At 43.8% G+C, this 16,429-nt stretch overlaps 1 protein-coding gene across 1 annotated transcript in view; it reads right to left on the bottom strand.

The window, feature by feature from the left end:
• Positions 1 to 16,429, bottom strand: part of LOC138528419 (retinal guanylyl cyclase 2-like) — a 772,203-nt gene that overhangs the window by 330,536 nt on the left and 425,238 nt on the right. Inside the window, exon 8 of the mRNA XM_069640033.1 lies at positions 6,663 to 6,743. Coding sequence (XP_069496134.1) covers positions 6,663 to 6,743 — 81 coding nt within the window. The remainder of the gene's footprint in view (positions 1 to 6,662; positions 6,744 to 16,429) is intronic.

Raw genomic sequence — 16,429 nt, 5'->3', positions numbered from 1 at the left:
ATACACAGAAATAAAAAAAAAGTATAAATGAAAACACTCACTACACATTTAATAACGTGTTTTATTACCCTTTTATTACCCTGGTGTCTGCCTCTTTATTTCTAGGGTCCCTTAGGGGACAAGCATGCAAACCCTGTTATCCGGGCCTTTTGGTGCTATGTTCTACATATATCCCTAGACACATGCAGACTGAAGTAAGCACTATAAGTAGAAAGAGGACGTGCAGTAAGGAGGGGCTGCTGACACAAATACAAGTACTGCACCATGTTGTATATTACATAAAAAAGGAGACCTGACAAAATCGTGGCTGACATATGGGATCCACTCCATAGCTAGTAACCAGAGAGAGTGCCCATCCCCTTTCAAAAAATGTAGTGTGAAGCACTTCCAAAAATCAAGCTTTGAAGAAAATGTGAACATTCCCTGGCGCTGCATCTATTGAATACTCAGCTCTGGTGACATTTAGTGTGCAACATGCACATTATCTGTAGAACATCACACCTCTGCAAATGTACACAATGCAAACCATTTGCACCATAAGATGTCTGCCAAATGAGGCGTAAGGTGAGACATGTTTCTGAGTGAGGTGCCAATGTTTGATCTCATATTTCCAGTTGTTTTTATTTAGAAAGACTTTTTATCTAGTAGTGGCAGTCTGACAACTTTGCACAATCCTTAGATAAAGACAGAAGTATCCATTTCCTTCTTCTGAAAACATTTAAAGATATTCTGTAGTAGCACAACATGAAAAGGAGAACGAGTTTTTCAAATGCATTCCTGGAATTAATAATGAGGAATGGTGTTTTGATTTATATCACTGTATGCCCACCAATATCGATGTATGCCGACGACATACTGGGTCACATTACAAGTTTGCTGGTCTGGTATCTATGGTACCGGTAAGCTTGCCGGTACCGTAGTTACCGGACCAGCAAACTACGAGTTCTGCTTGCGGGTGCCTTTCTGCCCGCCACGACTAGCCTGGCGGACATACCGGCACCTGCAAGCAGAGCATGTCAGATGCACCGTCACTATTCAGAAATGGTGCCGGTGCATCCGGTTTCCCCACTCCCATTGAGCCCTATTGGCCTCAAATGGGAATGTGGAAGAATATATTCCGGCACCCACGAATGGGCAATAACCGGGTCTGGCGGGGCCATAATGACCCAGTAATTGCCCATTCGCGGGTGCTGGAATTTTTCTCAAGTTTGGTGGCAGCCTGCCGGTTTTAACGGCAAGGCTACCGCCAAACTTATAATGAGGCCCACTGTTGTATGCTAGGGCAGGCTACACTTTTAAGAGAGGTGTTAATGTGAGATAGTAGCAACCCAAACAGCAGTCCAAAGTAAAGGAAGGTCCAAGTAAGGTCCTTTACATATATTATGTATACCTGAATTAAACAATCCAATATGCAATAAAAACCATACTAGAAAACACTAACAAAAACCCATCCCATAAAGGATAACGACAAAATGCAGAAAGTCATGATGCAAGCACTCTGGATAGAGACTTAGCTGGGAGAAAAAGGCAATACATGAGTTCAGTGTTGTTGACAATGTGTCTTAATCAATCTTGGGGGTCACAAAAACTGGACCAGAGGGGTTTGGGGACAGTATCCAAATCAGCTCAGGGCAGTTCGACAGCATTGAACCAGACTCCTTAAAAATATGTGAGCAGGTTGTATTAGGTTTGGATGTGGCATGTTGCATTGATCCAGATGGGGAGCTAGCATTGAGTTGGATTTAAGGTGCAGCTCACTGCAGATCGATGCCCCCTTCAAAGGATGCAGGTCGGTGAGACCCCACAGGTTGGTTTGGCATTCGATCAGGGGTCTACAACAAAGCTGGTGGTGTATCAAGGCACAGTTCGAAGGCTTCTGCAGTGGTGAGCTCATTGTATGAGGTTGGGCAATCGACGTGCTCAGCTGGCACAGGGCCGAAGCTAACTGGTTTCAGGAGCATCTGCAGTGGTTAAAAGAGGCTTGAAGAAGTGCCAAATGCACTACTTTGGCAGGTCTTGATGGTCTGAATGCATTTGAATGAGGTTGATGATGGATTGATGCAGTTCAACTCAGTAGAAATGTGGAGACCAGCCACTTTGCATCTTCAGTTGGAGATAGTCCTGATCTTGGGAATGAGGGCCAAGATGAGTCCTGTTTTCGTTCTTCCAACAAAGGGAGGCTGTCTAACATCTGCAGGAGTCCTTCACCTCCAGTGAGGTCCTGGGCACAGTGTACCTTGCAGAGAGGAAGGTCTTGATCAAGCAGCAGTACACCCCCAAAGTGCCCTAGGGATTAGTAGGGTGCCGAAATTACCTTTGCCTTGGAGGACTCACCTCACTAATGGAGGACTTTAGAAAGATCTGCTCCCCCAAAACCGGTCCAAATTAATTCTTCTTCAAGTCTTTAAGGTTCAAAATCAATCAAGGAAAGAAGGGGGACGGGGTATCCTTATAAAGGTAAAAAGCCACCGGGGATTGGACATCATACCCATAGTGATATGCCGTACCGGACGTGTGGGAGACAAGAAGGAAAGGAAGACCCACAGGTAAGATGTTTGAATCCTTACTCCCTTTGGTTTGGTTCTGCTCTGTTTGCTTGTCTAAATCTGCGCCCCTTCCTAGTCCAGCACTTGAAAGTCCTTTCCTACGCAACACCCTGGTCTGAGGCTGACCCTTTCCTTTCGGGTGTGCCCTTTGAAGCCTGCTTCCCAGAACCGCTCTGCTGAAGGCTATCCCGCTGGATTGAGGTGGTGCTAAGAGAATGATACAGATCAGGTATGGCTTTTAATAATTATGGAACCTACCAGCCACCATATGTATAGCTTATATTTTCAGATTAACCTACCACTCGGCTGGTAGGTTATCACATAATGGTTTTGATAGAGAAGTGCAGATCTGTGACTGCAGTTGTCAATTGAGGCACCTGTGACCTCTGAGCCCACTCTGTGCCACTGGAGAGCAGACGCTGGGGATCAAGAGACTTATGCAAAAGGGCACAGGTGTATAAGTGGGTGAAGGGTCTGATCAGCATGCACCCTTTTCAGAGATCGAATAGCCCATATAATTGTATTATTTAATACATATCAAAAAAACTATGGCTCCCCTACCTTTACCGGATGGAAATTATTTACAACACGCAATAAAATCACAAAGGTCTCACAATATGCAGCTGATGCAGGATATGTTTGGCTGTTTTCCTACATGTCCCCTGGGTTTGTTGTCCGTTTGCAACCCTTTTAGAGGAAATATGATCCACAATACTGAAAATCACAGGTGTCTCTGAAATTCAAATGTATATGTTTGCTAGGTCTACAGGACCCATTAGATAAGTGATATTGAAGGTGTGTGGGAATGGTATGCTTAATAGCAACATTTGCTACAGCAAATGATGGATGAAAGGCCCCACACCAAGGGTTAAAGAGTGGGTCAAGCATTAACTCTGGTGCAACAAGCATGACGCTCTGTGGCGAGACATGAACCCCCACCTCTACACATAAGGACGGATGGTCCTGCTTCAATGCTTACTTGCATGCACTATCGAGTGCAGCTTCTCTCACTTATGCATCATGTATACCGTTCACAACGCATGTAGGTATTCTTATTTAACTACATACATGTGTGAGTAAAGAATCTGGGGAAATGTACATTTTTTTTAAATTTCATTACCCCTTTGGATATTACTGAATTGCTGCAATATACAACACATGGGGCCTGATTTACACACATGTTTTAACGAGGGAAAATAACATTAAAAATATTTTTGTAAATCAGGCCCTTGATCTTTTGTATTACTGAATGATTGGTCATGTTGATATAATTGTGATCTTAGGATCATGGGCACTTGGTAGTTCGCTGCTGAGGTCGCTGCAGTCTTGGCCAAACAAACGTGGAATGGTGTCTTTTTTTCCTGGCTTTCGTGCTACCGGTTTGGCAAGGAAGAGGAGGAGCATTCTATAAAAATTCCACCTCAGAGAGGAGCGCAGCGGAGTTCGCTGCTGAGGTCACTGCAGTCTTGGCAAAATACACATGCACCAGTGTCTTTTTTTTTTCCCTGGCTTTCGTGCGATTGGCTTGAAACAGAAGACTCGTAATGTTGAAACAGAAGACTCTGTAAAAACGCTTATGTTGTCCCTGTGTTTAAAAAGGAAATAGATTGTCCCCCTGGAATTATCGCCTGATAACACTAATGGATGCAGACTCAAAGATATTTGCCGGTCTACTTTTACAAAAAATAAGTGATTGGGTTGTGGAAAATCAAATATTGAGTACATTTCTGGCTGGCTTTCGGTGCGATATAGGCACTGATTGCAATTGGTGTGGGGCGGAAATAGAATGCCAACCTAGGTGGTATCATTTGACTTAAGTATGACATTTGATTTAGTAGATCTGCATATTTTGTGGAAGAACTTCAGTAAATGGGGGATTCCATCTTGCTATACTGATATATTTATATGATAATACGACTATACAGGTTAGGCTCCGCAATGATGGTATGTTGTGCAGGAGGGTGGAAACTCAAAACGGTTTGCGAGAGGCATGTATCTTGGCTCCCTGCCTTTTCAACCTCTATGTTGCTGATATAGGAGAGGTGTTGCAGGGGGCCGCATTTGTAACACCAAAGATTGGTAAAACCTGGCTAACATGGTTGGCTTATGCGGACGATTTCATCCTCTTGGATAATACACGGGTCAGCTTGCAGCAACCTATTAATGCCTTTGTAAAGTATATGGAGGATAAAAGGTTAAACATGAATGCCACAAAGACCAATGTTATGAAGATCTGCCAAGTGAAAAAGAAGTGAAAATTGACATGGTTTGTTGAAGATACTATGTTGACAATAACAGATATGACATTTTTGCAGCTAATCTGAAGAAGGCCTTTTTTATAGAGATATATTAGTGAAAAAAGCTTGAATGTTGGATGCTCAAATGGCCAAGCTTAATGCGAAATATGGCAAATTTTCAATGATTCCAGTGATAAAGTATTATGTAAGAAAAGTAAGACCAACGTTGCTTTATGGTTTAGAGTTACTTTCTGTTTGGACTATTGAAGAAATGGATTACTATGATGCAATTATGTGGAGAAGAGTTTTGTACTGTTTGCCTGAAAGTGTTCCGATTGGGATGATACGGCTTTAGGTTTACGTATTAAGTGGACACAACTGGCGCTTTTTCGTAAATACTGAATATACCTTATGGATACATTATATGCTGAGCTGGGTAATACTGAATTGATGGGTGAATACTGTCTGGGTGTACTGATTGAGATGGACACTACTCCAAAAATTCTCATTGCAAATCCAGGAAAAGTGAAAACTACCGTGCAATTATTTGATTGGATAGTGACGCGGGAGTCTCTCATGAAGTTCTCTCTCTGCGGTCATTTGAGTTTGTGTTGCAAGAGGATACGTGTTCTAGAACCATAATTAAAAACGTTTCCAGATCGACGGTGGATCTGGAGACAGCTTCATGAGGTTTTGCTTTAATGCTCTTCAGACAAATGAGATAATACATATTTAGTGGTTACTCCATTGGAATGTCCACATTGTGGATATTGTAATGATTTGTATACTTTGGAGAATATATATCATGTTTTATTGTTGTGTCCTGCCCTTTTAAAATTATGGATTTTATATTTTGGAAAACGTGTTAGGTTTTTGGCCATTGTAGACAGGAACCTTGAAAATGTGTCATTTTTTAAATTATTTTCAGTGAATTTTAAAAACTGCAATTGGGTAGTTATGGTTTTATTGGTTATTGTTTGCCCCTTTTTATTTAAAATGTAATTTTTGCTCTTAAGAGAATTATTGTATGAATTGTAATGATTAATTACATTATGATGGCATTGTTTTATTGATTGTAAATTGTTTGTACATCGTTGCTATAATGCAAAGGTTTGATTAAACCAAGCCCAATTAAATAAATACCCAAATAAATATACTTGTGATCTCCTGGACAGTGAATGGTGCTCTGGCAACAATGCCTTGCCCAATTTGCTTTATTTTTCAAAATGTGTTTCGGTTCAGTTTGTGCAAACGACTTCCTGATCACACTGTTAGTATCTGTCCTTGAATTTTCCTTTCAACCATTTAATGCAACTCCTTTTCTGCAAAATGCTAATTTTGTGCAATACTTCCTGCAGCTCTGCACGTGTAGTCAAGAGCATAAAGCAATATTGTAATATATAATCAATATATGTATAAACACTTCTGAATAGCCGATCAAATGTAACAATCAGCCACTTATTTCGTTATTTTAAGATGTCAATGGCATTTATATAAAAAGTTCCAAATCATTTTTTGCCTTTTGCGGATCTCCAAAGGCATTAAAAAGCAATAGGTCTTTGGAGAAGTCCATGTTATGTAGCTTCATAAAAGTGACATTTGCAGCACCCGTCTGAGTCCTCTGTGGAGCTCGTTAAATAGCCGAATCTGACACTTGTCTGCGGTACAGTGCGTCATAGGCCCTGCTCTAACAGTACCAGAGCATCCTTAGACCAGAACATGCCACCTGCCCTATGCTAGAACAGGGTACATCACAACCAATTGCATGCAACTCTACCTATTTTTTTGCTCATAATGAAATAACAAAATAAACGACAATCGTCAACGTTTCACATTAGAGGCTATTGAAATTACATTGCTTTGCGAGCCTCATTCATACCTTTCTCAGAGTGCTGGCAGAGCTCTGTCTCAGCTCCCGGTACACGCCAGGTTCAAATTTCTTGAGCCAGACCCAATCTCCCTGTTGGAAAAACACAGAAGGGCTTAATCTACCCACTCTTTCCAAAACAGTTAAGGGTCCATTCTCTGGGTAATCTTGGTGAGTACAGCGATGGGCACCAACCCAGATGTAAACAGGTGTTCCTAGCTAGAACAGAGAGACGGAACAATGCCATTTTACGGCGACCTGGCTCAAGTTTGTGTGGACTTATCATTAGAAGTGAGGGGAAGTCACAGTTACTTATACAGCATGATTCAGTTACACAATGGCATAAGCACCCATACATTTAAGAGGGCCAATAGCTTAACAAAGCTACATTAATCGACTTAGCCAAGCTTACATTACACCAAGCCATTCCTACAGTAAACATAAAGTATGGCTTCATAACGAGTGGCCAGAAACACTCCGTCCGAGTGCCAATCGTTTTCAAGGTGTTGGAATTCTAGAAACGCTCCTTCATATACCCTTTTATTCCACAGCACAGATTTTCCGGCCATGGCCGTGCTCTTGGATGAATAGCTCTGGAATGGAGGGAGAAAGAGGAAGCACTCCCATTTGACAATTGAGTTGCAGTGGAGCTAATATCGCTGTTGTTATGCAAAGGGAAGGGAGAGGTTATGTCAGGGGTCTGCAACCACTTGCCCTCCAGATGTTTTGAATCACAAGTACCATCATGCCCTAGCCAGGGATCATGGGAGTCACAGTCCAAATAATCCGGAAGACTCCTGGATTCCAATACTGCACTCCATGCACACCCAGTTGTTGTTCCACCGATGCAGGCCGGATTCTGTGTCTGAAAATGGTGTTTAATCAGGGATCAGAATGAACCTCATTTCACACTTTTCAATGAGATTTTCTGAGACACTGCATCAAACTTAGCTATAGTACACTGCCAAGGAAGCCAAAGGTGGACACTGATGATGAGTACAGGGCTCGGCATCAATTTCTTTGTGAATAGGTACTGAACTGAGAAGCAGATGCTAGATTGGTTTATTCCAGCTTTATCAACATCTGTACTCAGACAAATAGTGTATTGCCATATCTGCAGACCAGCATCACAGTGACATCAGGATTTCTAACCTAGCTGCTGTCCATATCCTTTAAAATGTCCAGTGATGGCTACCAAAGACCTAATTCACATAGATGTGCCCAGGAGCCTATCATGAGATACCCTTGGGCACATCAGATTTGCTTGTTTATGTCTGATTCACAAAGCTTAAAACCTCAACATAATGTGGAGAGGAACAGATAGTGCTGTTTCATTGAAAGGTATGCAGCTGAGAGTGGAAACCTTTCACTTTAGGCATGGTATTTAGGCATTGATTTTAGGGCTCAATGTAGGGAGTCCTTGAAGGAATAGGACTTACATTTTTATTTGTGCAAACATCTTTAAATAGAATTATCCATATTTAAGAGAAATGCAGAATAGGCTCTCCCTGCTAGGGGCTTGGATTTTTTTGGAAACAAATATCACTTTGTCTGTCAGGCCATCACCAACTCGCCTGCTCTTTGATGGCGTGATTGAATGCTTGTTCACACACAATTTAGAATACCAGTGAATGCATTTTATTGCAGCCATTTTAGGGGTGAAACAGTGCCTGGGTGTGCTAGGAAAACATTGTTGGTGATCGGGCAGTGGCATTCTGAGCAGGGCGATTGAGTGTGTACGTGCAACACACCACCTGCCTGCACTGAGGAGGAATTTGCACTAATGCAGCTTTATTGAACTCACGTTCAGACTAAACTTAATATACTTTACTGCATTTGCTAGCAACAAAACACACAATTTCGGTAAGTACCACCAGTTTGGGAGACAGGGAAAAAAGGTTTGAGGCATGCTGGGAAAAAGTGTTTGCATGGTGTTGGTGGTTGGGCAATGCCATCAGTGGCAGATTATACAGCGCATCACATGCCTAGAGGGACAATGCATTTGTGTGGGGTGGCTTCATTGAAGCGTACAGCTTGCGAAAGCAGTTGTGGCTAGATTCAAGCTCACACAGCACTGCACTACCTAGATTTAAAAAAACACACTGCCATGGCTGTCGCTGTCTGCGGTGTGTGAGGTAATAAACAGCACCCAAGTAGATGTCCTCAAGACCAATAGGCAAAAATTCGGGTTGGAAGGAAGGAGTGGACATGTTTTTAGTAATCGTTTGGTGCAATTGTTGGGGATGTCTGAATTATTCGTGGCAGCCTAGTAATGAACAGTTACTCACCAGCAGCAAGTCCAAGTAGCACAGTGACCACGGCTAAAACTATTCAGTTCCACACACCAGTCCAGGTGGCTACAGGGGCTTCTAGTGTCAACAATAGCTTGGATGTATCTGACACTTCACTGCTGCCATCCTGAAACCCACCTTACTGGGCGTCTGAAACTGGCATAAGTGGCAATGCCATGCTGCAACAGACCAGGGTAAACATCCAGGTTTTATAAGGGTCTGTTGAGGAGTCACCTGTTGATTCTCTGTCAGAGGGGGATGTGCGGGAGGAGGGTTTGGAATTGAGGTATACGCAGTAGGTTAGTTGCAGCACTGCCATGGTCAGCCACCTAAGGAGGTGCAGAATGTTTCTCCGACTAGCATATCGACTGCATCTCAGGTATCTTCCACTCCTTCAGCCTAGGAATCCAATGAGGGCAGATATTCCACAAAACACATATTATTTCTACACTTTCTTTGCAATACCTGAGAGACCTCAAAGTGTCAATGGGGTACATCATCATCAAGTAATACCAGCACCATCTAGGCTATCAAGGAAAAGGTGACAGCTATGGTATCTGTTCACCCCGTGGCGTTCCATTCCCTGCCCACTCCTGCCTCTGCCCAATAGCTAATGCGACATAATGCAACTTTTGCGGGTCCACAGCACATATTTTCTTACTAGACTTTGCTCATCATCAAGAGCTGCATCTTGCCTTATGCACTCTCTGCAAGAAAATTGGGTCCGAGGGAAGCCCAGGACCAATCAGGGTATTGCATCAGTACTAGCCCCTATAAAGTGGGATAATGCACATGAGTGGGACCAACATAATCAGCAACCCCAGAAGAATCATGGGCAAACTGGCCCTGTCCTGCACCTTGAAACCAGGAGATGTGTTAATCTCACAACGAAGTACATCCTGCAGCATGCAAGGCTACATTAGTGACAAGGGAATGATGGCTCTGTGCCAGCTCTGTCTCCGCAAGCCATTTGAGTACAGTCAGGAAATTCATCAGAACCATACACTAGTTTAATGGCTGAATACCAACCTGGAGATAATGTTGGCCGTAGACCTTCTGGCATATGCTTTTGTAGAAAACAAAGGTTTGAGGGAGCTACTGGCAAGTTGCAAAGCCAGCTGGCAAGTTTCCAGTTGCAATTACTTTACATGCAAGGCTGTACCTGAGTTATATGGTGCAATGTTTTTTATGCTAAGATAGGCATTGGACAGGTTGAATGGTAGGAAAGTTCACTTCACAACACATATGCGGATGAGTGGTCTAAGAACTGACTACCTGGCTGTAACAGAACATGGGTTAACCTTCCCCTCTAGCAGCAACACTCATGAACAAGTCCCTGGCAGCTATCTTTGGGCTTTGTGGCAACACACAATTTCTCATGCATCATTTGTGCGCTAAACCTAGGGACAGAATGTATATCCCATGCCTTATACATTGTATCCACCCTGGGGTGACACATTTTCTCAGTGGTTTCTTCTCTGTTCATGTTAGGGTTGTCATAGCACATCAGCCCTTCTCTCATTTCGACTGGTCACACCGCACCAGAAATGTTTTGCAAATGTTGCAGGTGCAACACAAACTCACACACCAGTAGCTGAAAATGTCAATACTGACCTGATGGAATTGTCTGAATTAACACATCTCCTGGTTTCATGGTAATGGCGCAGGACAGGGCAAGTTTGCCTATGATTCTTCTGGGGTTGCTGATTATGTTGGTCCCACTCATGTGCATTATCCCACTTTATAGGGGCTAGTACTGATGCAATACCCTGATTGGTCCTGGGCTTGCCTCGGACACAGTTCTCTTGCAGAGAGTGCATGAGGCAAGATGCAGCTCTTGATGATGAGCAAAGTGTACAATACCACCTGGCACAGCATTGGACCCAGGAGTATCCCAATGATGACATCAGATTCTCTTCATTGGCATAATAATGCGCGAGGATGTGATATTTGTAGTCCCTTCTCCTGATCCCCGGTGGCCATTTTCTTTCCTTTTTTTTCCTCAAGTCGAGAAACGGTTGCAGCACCATTTCTCGTCTCGAGAACAATTGCAATTAATACCCTGATATGACGTGCTAGGGTGCTAATGGCAATATGACCCTCAGAGAAGGGCCAGTTAGGTAATTTTTATTTATTTATTTCATTTGTATCGCGCACATACAAGCCAGAGGCATTGAGGAGCAATTGCAGGTACAATTCAATTGGTGAGTCGATGATATACAGTCCTATTGTTGCTATGCACAGTGCCTCTCGAATACAGCACAGCTAGCATAGGTACATTTACAAAGGTTGATACAATTTCATTACATATTGGTAAGTTCATACAAGTTAATCACACAGTGAAGTGGAATAGTAGGGGAGTAGGTCTGACGAGTGAGTGGGGCTGGTAGGGGTGGTGAGGGGTAGTTCGGGGTTCACAGAAAAGCTGAGCTTTAAGCGCTTTGCGAAAGACCCAGTAAGATTTCTCCAATCTCAAGGTGGAGGAGAGGTCATTTCAAAGTTTGGCAGCAGTGTAGAGAAAGCTAGAGCCTCCGGCTTTGGATCTTTTTTACTTTAGACACAATTAGATTATTTGTGTAGGGGGCCCTGGTGGGCCTAGTGGAGTGAACCTTGGTGATTCTTTGGGCGAGGTATGGGGGTACTGTATTCGAGACGCACTCGTAGGCAATGGAGAGTGTTTTGAAAGTGATGCACTCCAGAATGGGGAGCCAGTGTGCTTCTGTTCTGGCTATGGAGATGTGTTCTCTTTTCAGGATATTGAGGGCTGCTCTAAGAGCGTTGTTTTGTATGACTTGAAGTCTGTGGATATTTCCAGTGGAGGTGCCTGCGAATAAGACATTGCAAAAGTTCATTTTTGAGCCAATGATTGCATGGACAATGGTTAGGCAGTTATTTTTGGAGAGAAAGGGCCTGGTAGCAATGAGGACCTTGGTGGCGTAGGCTGCTGAGGAGGCAGTTGTACTTACTTGTCTAGTCATAGCGAGTGCGGCGTCAAGATAGACTCCTAGAGTCTTTATTGAGGTTGAAATAGGAATTGTGCAGTTGTCAATCTGGAAGGAGTGTATTGATTATTGTGGGCCTTAATGGCAATCAGCGTGCCGACATCAGGATTTCTATATTGTCGCTGTTGAGACAAAGGTGATTTGCGGCCATCCAGGCCTGAATTGTAGCATCAATCTTGTTGAGGGTGTTGGAGTCATCTTTGTAGTTGCCAGAAAGTGGAATCAGGATTTGGGTATTGTCAGCATAGTTGGTGTAGGCTATGCCGAGGCAGTCTAGGATGTTGAAGAGTGGCCTGGTAAAGATATTGCATAGGGTAGGGGCGATACAGGATCCTTCAGGTACTCCACAAGTGATGGGAGAGGGAGACGCCTTAGCAGTCTCAGAGAAGAGCCTCATGACCTTTCCTTCCAGGATGGAGGCAAAGCACGTGGCAGCTGGTGGGGAGAAGTTGGCATGGGTGGTGAGGTGGTGGCAGAGGATTTGGTGGATGACCAAGTCAAATGCAGCAGAAAGGTCCAAGAGGAGGAGCAGGGCAGAGTTGCACTCATCCCATATCCTGTCAAGCTGACTTTTTAGTTCGAGAAAGGCAAATTCAGTGCTGTGCCCTGGGCAAAAGGCCCATTGGCACATCCCTAGGATTTTGTTTTCTTCCAGGAATTGCTGAACTTGCAGAGTTCTGCACGGTCTGCACGGTCTAGGATATTTAGTAGAAAGGAGACGGTGGTGATTGGCCTATAGTTGGGAGAAAAGGCTGGGTCTAGAGAGATCTTTTTCAGGAGATGGAGGACACATGCTTCTTTGGGGCTAGCTGGAACAGTGCTTTTAGCAAAGGATGTGTTTATGAAGGCTGTGATGAGAGGGGCTAACAAGTCAGCACAATCTCTGATAAGGGATGCAGGGCATAAATCACCTTTTCATTTTGAAGGTTTCAAACTTTTGATGTTATGTTATGTTATGTGCTTGTTTATAACGCGCCGATAGCCTGCAGGCAATCTGGGTGTGGGAATGTCCAGAGTAATCCAACGCGCATATTATTCTGTGTTGTAACCGGTTGGCCGGGATAGGTAATTATCATTGGAAGAGTGAGTTTTCAAATAATTCATTTCCGGCCGTAGTGTTAGAGGCAATTTGTTCCGCATTGTGCTGCCTTGACTGGGAAAGATTATCCCCGCCCTTGCACACGATTTGCTCTAGGAATGTTCAGATAAGCCATGTCCTCTGATCCAAGGCGTCTGTGAGGCATGTACAAAGAGAATTGTTCTTGAAGTATCTCGGGGCTTCTCCGTAGAATCATCTGTGAATTATGGTCATGGCCTTAAAGTGTAATCTCTCTTCCACTCTTAGCCAGTGTAAAGATCTTCTCCCCGTTGTTACATGCTCCCTTTTTTGATGCTCTTAATGAGACGGACTGCGTCATTTTCCATGACTTGGCACTTTTTATTTCCCTATTCGTGGCTCCTATCAGTAGAGCATTACCGTAGTCAAGGCATGATAAAATGACAGCTCTTGCTATAGCTGCTGCATTCATGTCGTTAATGAATGGTCTTATGGTCCTCATGAGACGCATGTAAAAGGCATTGTTTTTCTGCAGGTAATTAACCTGAGCCTCCAGTCCCACAGATCCTTCCACAATCATCCCTAGGGTTTTTACATGCAGCATCACTGGGATTTTGGCCTGTTTGATGGAAAAGGTCTGATATTCAGTCCCTAGCTTGGATCTGGCCTGTTGTGTTCCGAAGATCATCAGTTCGGTTTTCGTATTATTAAGGCACATCCAGTGATGTTGCATCCAATTGTCAATGCTGTTGTAAACCTCTATTATTTTCACACTGTCGATTGTGTGACTGTATTCTCCCTTGAGTTCAAAAATGAGCTGCGTGTCATTGGTGTAGTTGGTAAGAAACACTCTGATTCATTCCAAGAGCTTGCATAAACTTTGCATGTACAACAACAATGACAATAGACTTGCTCCCTGGGGAACACCATACAGAATAGGGGCAGCCTCGGAAAATGTATCTCCCCAGAGAATTTTAGCACTGGGGTCTTTCAAAAATGCTGCTAGGCAATCCAATGCCTTAGGAGTGCAGCCTGGTGTTTTTGCCAGTGCCTCCTGCAGGAGTTGATGGTCCACCAGATCGAATGCAGCGCTGAGGTCTAATAACATGAGAATACCTGTTTTACCCTTATCTATCAGGTCTAGAATGTACGTCTGAAGATCGAGCATAGCTGATTCTGTACTATTAGAGGCATGGAAGCCTGATTGCTGTTCGTGCAATAGTTTCAGGTCTTCTACATGCTTTGTAGTTGGTTCGTTGTGATTTTATCTAGGACCTTCAAGATAAAATTTGAGTTTGTTATGGGTCTTAGATTACTGGGATCCTTCATATCCAGGGGAGTGATTGTAACCTTCTTAATTTCCTTTGGCACCACCCCTTCCCTAAAGGAAGCATTGACTATCTTTATCATTACTTGAGCAAAAACGTCTTTATTGTCCAGTATGATTTTAGTGGGCAGGATGTTGTCTATGCAGGAGGTGGGCTTCATTTGGGCCATAACTCTACATAGTTCTTCCTCGGATATGGGTAGGAAAATGAAACTTTCTCGCCCTTCCAGGTTAGTTATTTCATCTGGAAGGATAAGAGGCTCTCCCTCTCTTCTGGTTATGATGATGTTATTTTGAGCCCTGGAGATCTTGGAGATTCTTGAACTCTGTCACAGTCTTCCCGAGTGGGAGTATGTGGAGGGGAGAGTGATTTCGGCTTTTCAATCCCTTTGAGTATTTGCAAAATTTTGCTAGATGTATTATCTGCTGTCTCTATTTCTTTGTTTTAGTGACATATATAGTTCTTTGTTATAAGTTGTTAGCCTTCACTTTCTGAGATGTCTCTGAAGAGGAACCAAGTGGAGGGGAGAGTGGGGGGCGGAATGCAGCTGTTGTCTATGGCTCAGGGGTCTTTGTTGAATTTTGCCTGTTGCACAAGGATTTTCATATTAAGGGTGTCAATTTTGCCTAAATGTGCTGCTTGGATATCTGAACACCACGTTTCATCTTTGGTGATGGTCGTAGGAGGTGGGGCAGGAGATTCAAGTTCTCTGAAAATGGTGAAAATTTCCTTAGCATCAGAGTTAGCATTGATGATTCTAACATTAAATGTGTTAGATTTTGCTGTAATTATTGTTGATTTATAGAGTCTGGATATATTGGTAAATTCGTTTTTCAGAGCGTTGTGGGATCTTTCAGCTACGTTAACTGGGCTTGTTGTTTCTGGTTGCGCAGATCTAGGAGGTCAGATGTAAACCAAGAGTAGGAGTGTCTCGCTGTTTTGGCTTTGTGAGGAAATGGGGGGGCTATGGTGTTGACAGCATTAGAGAGGGTTGGGGTGTATGTATCTGCAAGTGAGTTGGGGTTGGAGTCGAAAGGTGCTGGAGGGCAGGGGTGTTGAGCAGGGGCAATATGTAGTCTCTAGTGAGCTTACAGGAGATACTAATTTTGGCTGGTGGTAATGGGTTGGGAATAGTTTAGGGGGCTGTGTGTTGGAGAAATGGGTGATATGGTGGTCTGACCAGGGACAGGGTTTGATGCCACTAGTGGTGGCCTCGCAGTTGTGGTTGGCAATCCAGTCTATGGTACGTCCTTTTCTGTGGGTGGGGTTGTAATGTGCTGACAGAAGCCTAGGGTCATGAAGCGATGTTACTTGAGGGTCATTGGGGACATGAAGGCACAGGTTAAGGTCTCCTAACAGAATGATTTTGGAGGATGCTTTTATGCTGTCCTGGAGAATGTGAAGTATGTTGGACTCAAAGTTGAGAAGGGGGCCTGCTGGGTGGTAGAATAGGTGTAGGGGGATAGTGCATGTGGGTGAAGGTGAGAGTTTGAGTGATAGAAGGTCAATGTTGCCCTCGGTGGAGTTATTACACTGTCTGAAGGGGGGAATCTTTTGCTATTAGTGCAACACCACTACCACTTCATTCCGGAAGATAGTGTACCCTGTGGGCAGGGCTAAAGATAGGGCAGGACCACAGGCCTCATGAAGTCAAGTCTCAGAGATGGCTAGAGTGTCAAGGTTATGTTTAGTAATTAAGTCAAAGATGTCTAATGCATGGGCAGGCAGAGAGTGACTGTTTATAGTGAGCAGGTCAGGAAGGGCAGAGTGACTGTAGTTAGATCGAGTGGGCCTGAATCTGGGTGTGTGCCCTGTTTGGGAGTGGATTGGAAAGAGGGAAGGGCAGAAGGCTGGTTTCTATGTGTTGGTTTTTTTGGCAAGATTGTTGTGAGTTGTGGCTGTCTCCTTTCTTATCTAGGGATGAAGATTCTGGTTAGGCCGTTTTTGGGTGTGGTGAGATGGTGGGGTTGTGTGGTGGCGCGGCCTTCTATGTGAAGTTTTACTGAAGGCCTTTTGGAAGCCAGTGTAAGTGAGGTGTTGGGCAGATGAGGTCACCCGTGGACTCATCCAAGGTGTTGGGGTGGGGTTGAGTGCAGCGCCT

The sequence above is a fragment of the Ambystoma mexicanum genome, chromosome 7q (genome assembly GCF_040938575.1).
Source record: "Ambystoma mexicanum isolate Mex_15411 chromosome 7q, UKY_AmexF1_1, whole genome shotgun sequence".
Classification (NCBI taxonomy): Eukaryota; Metazoa; Chordata; class Amphibia; order Caudata; family Ambystomatidae; genus Ambystoma; species Ambystoma mexicanum.
Note: the sequence above shows the minus strand (reverse complement) of the source record. Positions and strands in the feature narration are given on the sequence as shown.